This window comes from Engraulis encrasicolus, chromosome 1 (assembly GCF_034702125.1).
Source record: "Engraulis encrasicolus isolate BLACKSEA-1 chromosome 1, IST_EnEncr_1.0, whole genome shotgun sequence".
Lineage (NCBI taxonomy): Eukaryota > Metazoa > Chordata > Actinopteri > Clupeiformes > Engraulidae > Engraulis > Engraulis encrasicolus.
This window is the reverse complement of record NC_085857.1, coordinates 47101108-47108607: the sequence shown is the minus strand read 5'-3', so window position 1 is coordinate 47108607 and position 7500 is coordinate 47101108. Positions and strand designations below refer to the sequence as shown.

General features: G+C 46.0%; 1 protein-coding gene across 1 annotated transcript in view; it reads right to left on the bottom strand.

Moving 5' to 3' along the window:
* Positions 1-917: 917 nt before the first annotated feature.
* colgalt1b (collagen beta(1-O)galactosyltransferase 1b) overlaps positions 918-7500 on the bottom strand; it is a 32117-nt gene continuing 25534 nt past the window's right edge. The window contains exons 9-12 of the mRNA XM_063204043.1: positions 7218-7350; positions 5921-6048; positions 3451-3657; positions 918-1189 (exon numbers count right to left, since the gene is read on the bottom strand). Coding sequence (XP_063060113.1) covers positions 922-1189; positions 3451-3657; positions 5921-6048; positions 7218-7350 — 736 coding nt within the window. The 3' untranslated portion in view covers positions 918-921. The remainder of the gene's footprint in view (positions 1190-3450; positions 3658-5920; positions 6049-7217; positions 7351-7500) is intronic.

Sequence of the window (7500 nt, the reverse complement as noted above, 5' to 3'; positions counted from 1 at the left end):
AAACGAAACGAAACAAAACAAAACAAAACAAAACAAAACAAAACAAAACAAAATAAAACAAAACAAAAAACAATCAACAACAATGCATTCAACCAATATTTGGTGTCTCATTCACATCCTGCCACAATGCTGATTTTTCTTTCTTTCTTGTCGTTTCCCTTTCCCTGATCCTGTGCCTGTCCCCCTACCATGTCCAAATCACTCCTTACAATCTACTTATTCCAGGAAGTATCCTTCTTGTTGTTTTGGTTCCGTTTGTCCCGATTCCTTGATACATCCACCCCATCTGTGCATGTGCATACAATGTCTAGCTCATAGCCAGATTGTTTGACTGCTTACTAAATCCATCCAACAGTCTGTTCACACATTCATTCATTCATTCAGTCAGTCATTCATTCATTCATTCATTCATTCAGTCAGTCATTCATTCATCCATCCATCCATCCATCCATCCCAAACTCCACAGTTGATCTGAGACAGTGTTCTCTATTGACACACTGCACACTGCACACTGCTTTACTTGTATGGCTTCCGTTATGTATAGTATTTGTTTTATATACAGTGATGGGCAACCTGCACTCAGGAGCTATATTGTCCCATACCACATATTCCAAATGACGTGGATTTACCTGTCCAAGTGCTCTAGTTCGACATAGTACCACATTATTTGGAATATGTAGCAGTGGACTGTAACCTAGCCCTGAATCTGAAGTCGCCCATCACTGCTTACATGGTATTCTATTCATAGTATTTGCTACCCTCTCCTCACCTCACCTCACCGCACCGCACCTCCTCATCTCATCTCCGCTCCACCTCCTTTCTCTCCTCTCCTCTCTCCACCTCCTCTCCTAGTTTGCTCCTTTCAGTGCTGTCTCTTTCTCCCTCCCTCATCCCCCACTCCTCTCCCCACTGTTCCCCTCCTCATAGTTCGTCGCGTGCGGTGCTGTCCAGTGGCGACTGCAGCACGTCAGAGTTCTGGGCCTGGACGCTCAGCTCCTCCTGCTCCAGGGTCTTGCGCGAGCGCTGGCGGTCCCAGTCGGTGCGCTGCGTCTCGTTGTCCCAGACGGTGGAGGTCTCGGTGTCGCTGATGTAGCCCGGGTCGCCCGTGTAGTGCGTCGGGTAGACCAGCAGGGGCTCGGCCGAGAAGGCCAGCAGGTCGCGGCGCTCGAAGGGGACCATGTACTCCTCTCTGGAGATGGAGATGGGGGGATGGAGGAGAGAGGGGAAGGAGAGAAAGAAATATGGAGGAATGGAGGAGAGAGGGGAAGGAGAGAAAGAGATTGTAATGTCACACTATATGCTTATTGTAAAAGACCAGCAGGTCACAACGCTCAAAGGGGACCATGTACTCCTCTCTGGAAGGGGAGATGGAGGGATGGAGGAGAGAGGGGAAGGAGAGAAAGAAATTTAGTGAGAAAAATTGTGTTTCTCAACGGGGGCGGTACAGCCCCCTAGGGGGTGTTGGAGAGCTCTAGGGGGACGTTGAGAATGATGCAGCTGAAAGGGGGCGATGCTTAGTTGCCATTGGGGGGCATTGGCGCATTAATTTTTTTTAATACTAAGGGGGGTGCTGTCCGTCATATGATGATGTCAAGGGGGGCGTTGGGAGGCTTGTGATGGGGCCAAGGGGAGGTTTCTTCTAAAAAGGTTGAGAACCACTGCGCTAGATTGTACACTTTATTGTAAAAGACCAGGAGGTCGCGACGCTCAAAGGGGACCATGTACTCCTCTCTGGAGATGGAGATGGGGGGATGGAGGAGAGAGGGGAAGGAGAGAAAGAGATTGTAATGTCACACTGCTCAAAGGGGACCAAGTATTTCTCTCTGGAAGAAAGATGGAGGGAGGAGAGAGGGGAAAGAGAGAACGAGATTGTAATGTACTGTAACATTAGATGCTTATTGTAAAAGACCAGCAGGTCACGACGCTCAAAGGGGACCATGTACTCCTCTCTGGAGATGGAGATGGGGGGATGGATGAGAAAGGGAAAGGAGAGAAAGAAATTTAGCTTAGTTTGCTTAGTTGCCATTGGGGGGCATTGGTGCATTATTTTTTTTTAATACTAAGGGGGTGCTGTCCATCATATGATGATGTCAAGGGGGATGTTGGGAGGCTTGTGATGGGGCCAAGGGGGAGGTTTCTTCTAAAAAGGTTGAGAACCACTGCGCTAGATTGTACACTTGCGACGCTCAAAGGGGACCATGTACTCCTCTCTGGAAGGGAGAGGGAGGTAGGGATGGAGGGAGAGGGGAAGGTAGAGAAAGAAACTGTAATGTCACACTAGATGCTTATTGTAAAAGACCAGCAGGTCAGGATGCTCAAAGTGGACCAAGTACTCCTCTCTGGAAGGGGAGATGGAGTAATGGAGGAGAGAAGGAAAGGTAGAGGAGGAAGAGAAAGAGATTGTAATGTCACACTGGATGCTTATTGTACAAGACTAGCACAGGGGCAGGGGAGAGAGAGAAGCGCAGCATGTCGCAACACTTGAAGGGGACCATGTACTTTGCACCTTGAAGGAGAGATATAGTGATGGAGAGAGAGAGAGAGAGAGAGAGAGAGAGAGAGAGAGAGAGAGAGAGAGAGAGAGAGAGAGAGAGAGAGAGAGAGAGAGAGACAGAGACAGAGAGACACAGAGAGAGAGAGACAGAGAGAGAGAAAAGGGAGGGATGAAGTGAAGGGACAGAAAGAGATGCTAATGGCACACTGTACGCTTATTGTACATGATGGGCAGAAATATGGGTGTAGGGAGCAGGACTAGATCGACAGGCGCTTGTCTGAAAATGTGTGCTGCGCATAACAGGTAGTCTTACCTAAATAGACCACATGTGCCTCTTTTCCACTGGCTTTTTCTGGTAGGCTTACAGCTCTACACAGAGAAACTGGGCCACCACTTTTTGCTTTTCAAACAGGCCCGACACGGCTTAATCGTAAAGCAAAAAGTGGCGGCAGAGTAGTGCTGTGTCGAGCTGTAGGCCTACCAGATAAACGGCAGTGGAAAAGAGGCAATAGTCTTATCTAAATAGAGCAAGAAACAAACAGAAAGACAGACAAACAGACAGACAGACAGACAGACAGACAGACAGACAGACAGACAGACAGACAGACAGACAGACAGGCAGGCTGACAGACAGACAGACAGACAGACAGACAGACAGACAGACAGACAGGCTGACAGACAGACAGACAGACAGACTAGCCTACATGGGGTGCTTGTTGTTCATAACAGACAGACAGCTAGTAGAGATAGGTACTGGGTGCTTGCTGTACACAATAGCTAGAGCCTATACCTCATACAGAACCTACTGTGTGTGTGTGTGAGTGTGAGTGTGAGTGTGAGTGTGTGTGTGTGTGTGTGTGTGTGTGTGTGTGTGTGTGCGAGTGCGAATGCGAGTGCGTGTGCTTGTGTGTGTGTGCGTGTGTGTGTGTGTGTGTGTGTGTCTGTGTACTACTTACACAGGGTGCTTGTTGTACATGACAGGAAGGAACTCGTCCACGGGCAGCATCTTGGTCAGTGGCTCCGCCTCCAGCAGCTTCTTGGCCCCGCCCAGTGAGATCATGTAGCCCAGCGTCCAATAGGAGTAGTCGGCCTCCACCAGGTTCCGGATCCTCGGCACCGTCTTCTCCGCATGCTCCACTTGCATGCGCTTACGCCCAATGTAACTGGAGAGGTTGGAGGGAGGGAGGGAGGGAGGGAGGGAGAGAGAGAGAGAGAAAAGGGGAATACATATAAAGTTAAAAGCACACATCTGACATGATAAATTGCTTACTTTATATGTATTATCTTTCACAATGTTACTATCACTATGTCAGAATCGTCAAAATAGGATATAACTGGAAATGCACAACACTACCTGTTTTTAATGTAGGCCTATATTCTATGTATGTCTGCTGTTGCCCAGTCTTGTACTTTATGTCTGTATGGGTATTGTATAGGTACTCGTAATGTATGTGTACTGTCCATGTCTAATTGTCTATGTCCACTCCTAGAGTCTATGTCTATGTCTGCATGGAAGGTCTTGTGTTTCTTGACTAAAATGGTTCTGACAAAACTATCTGCATTACTACTGACAATGCTATAATCAGTTCTTCTTATGCAAATAGTTTTGGATAAAAGTGCCTGTTGAATGGATTGCAGTGCAGTGTAATGTCATACTGTATGTATGTATGTGTGGAGGCATGCAGTTGTAGTTGAGAACACACAGCCCAGCAAGACCATGCTGAAAGCCAACACAAGTACAATGTATATTAATATGAGATTACTTTTATAATCATCTTCTCTCTTGTAAGTAACTTTAGATAAAAGCAACATAAATACAGTGTGTGTGTGTGTGTGTGTGTGTGTGTGTGTGTGTGTGTGTGTGTGTGTGTGTGTGTGTGTGTGTGTGTGTGTGTGTCTGTGTGTGTCTGTGTGTGTCTGTGTGTGTCTGTGTGTGTCTGTGTACTCCCTAAACAGGCAAAAAGATTGACCAAATTCTGCTCAGTATCCAGCATAATCGGGAGCCTCTTCATCTGGAGACGGAGGTGCCACATGTATTGTTAAGACACTCAGTGAGCAGTTTCTTTTAGTTTTGTGTAAACTCCTATGAAACTTGGCTTGTTCTATGATAAACGTCTATCTGTCAATTCAAATAAAGAAGTAAACTGTGTGTGTGTGTGTGTGTGTGTGTGTGTGTGTGTGTGTGTGTGTGTGTGTGTGTGTGTGTGTGTGTGTGTGTGTGTGTGTGTGTGTGTGTGTGTGTGTGTGTGTGTGTGTGTGTGCGTGCGTGCGTGCATAGATGAGTAAGGCAGCATAATTAAAGTGAACGCTGAAACCCAACACGAGTACGGTTTCTTTTACTATGATACTGTTAAAATCAATTCCTCCTGTGTGTGTGTGTGTATGTGTCTGTATGTAGGGGTGGGGTGTGGATGAGTAAAACAGCGTAATTAAAGTGCTTACTGTCAGCCAAGGCGAGTACTATCTCTTATTATAACTCTGTGGTCTGTCTGGAACACTGCCATTATCACATTACATAGCTCATTATGCCTAATTGCAAACATGCATCATCAAGTCTACATACAGATGTGCTCACAGACACACAGGCATACAGTACATACACACATATGCGTGCACACGCACACACGCACACACGCACGCACGCACGCACGCACGCACGCACGCACGCACTGTATTTCTATTGACTGTATCTAAATTTGCTTAAATCCTCTTTGTGTCCGAGGATTGAAGTGTGCAGTCATTTTTCTTTCAATTTTCACAGTTTTTGTTTATATCCGTCACCTTTTAATCGAGAGTGCGGTGTGATCCGGTTAAACACATCTATATTTGCTTAAAAAGAGATGCTGTCTTACTCACACACACACAAACTATATGCTCACAGGCACACGCACACACATAAACAGGCATCAACATACACTACGCAGTACCAGATTGCAGCAGCAGGGGGCCAAGTGTGTTTTGTGGCAAACCAAAAGTCCTACTGCAATTCAGACCTATTCACAAATAATAATAATAATAATAAAAAAAATATTATTATATTGCCATGTACTCCTCCAATTCTTTCCTCTGCCCCCCTTCCCTCTGCCCCATTATGATGATGCCCTCTAGCCTCTAGTATACGCTCTGCATGTGTATATGTTGCTGAATTTTGCACACACACGCACGTACGCACGCACGCACGCCACAGATACCTCCCCCCCAAACACACACACACTCTCTCTGTCTTACGTACAGTACATGAGGTACCGGTCTAGGCCCTGATTCTGCACCTCTTGCTAGCACACGCGCACACACACACACACACACAGACACAGACACAGACACAGACACAGACACACACACACACACATGCACACGCACACGCACACACACACGCGCACACACACACATGCACACGCACAAAAACACACACACACTCCGTCTTACATGAGGTCCCAGTCCAGGCCCTGGTTCTCCACCTCCTCCATGAGGTGCTGCAGGCGTCGCTTGAAGAACACCTCGAACCGCAGGTCGTCCTCGATCACCAGGGACGTCTTCAGGCCGCGAGACACAATCTGACATACACGCAAACACACACACACATAGACACACACACACACACGCACACACACACACACGCACGCACACACACACACACACGCACACACACACACACGCACACACACACACACACACACACACACACACACACACACACACACACACACGCACGCACGCACGCACGCGCTCACACACACACACAGACAGACAGACACAGACAGAGATTATGATTTTAAAATTAAATGAACAACGCCAAACGCTGGTTACATTTCAGTTTGGCTGGTAGAGAAGACCAACTTACAAGCCACTTTGACTCATTAGTGGGTGTGTGTTTGACTAGTAAGATTAACATCTATTTGCCATCTATACCTTAACAACCAGGCTCATGCTCACGGATGGATTATTTTTGCTTCCTGTGAACAGCACTTTAGCATCCTAGGGCTCCTTTGCAGTTCAATTCACACCTGCTTCCAGATGTTGTGAAAGGAAGCATCCCAGCTCTCCCTTGGAATTCTAAACTCTATTCAACTGTATCCAGCTCTATTTAACTTAAAGGGACACTGTGCAGGAAATGGTCGAAAAAGGTACTGCAACTATGCTGCTCATTGAAACTGGGCTGCCAATTGCCAAACTTGATCTTTACATGAAAGTTTTCGAAGTAATAAACACATATTTTCTAGTATGGTCCAATTACAGTCATTTTTGCAGCTAAAAATGGCTATTTTAGGAAATTCAAAATGGCGGACCATGGAGAAGATCCCCCTTTTCATGTATGAAAAGTGCAATTTTTCCAGTCATAATGAATACTTAGAATTTGATGCTGGTGGTAAGTATTCATGAAAAAGGTAACATTAGTGAATGGGCAGCATGCATTCTGGGAATAAACAACTAAACATCTCACACAGTGTCCCTTTAATTCTATTCTATTCTATTCTATTCTATTCTATTCTATTCTATTCTATTCTATTCTATTCTATTCTATTCTATTCTATTCTATTCTGTAACAGCAATAACACCTCCTTCCAGATGTTGTAATGTGTGAGGAAGCTCTACAGCTCTCTCTTGGAGTCCTAATAAAATCTATTCAACTGATTGCAGATCTGTTCTATTCTATTTCTGTTCTATTCTATTCTATTCTATTCTATTCTATTCTATTATATTCTATCCTGTAAGAGCAACACACCTCCTTCCAGATGTTGTAGTGCGAGAGGAAGCATCCCAGCTCTCCCTTGGTGAGGGGTCGGCCGTGGTAGGGGTCGCTGTATCCAGGCAACATCTTAATGCCCATCTCCTCAATCTGGCTCGTGTTCAACGCCCTGGAGATCGCAGACACACACACACAAACACACAAATGAACACACACCAACCTGGGGCTCTGGCCACGCTGAAGACCATGATAGTGGTCACATAATCAGTGTGTGTGTGTGTGAGTGTGTGTGAATGCTTAACGTTTTGTGTACATACTT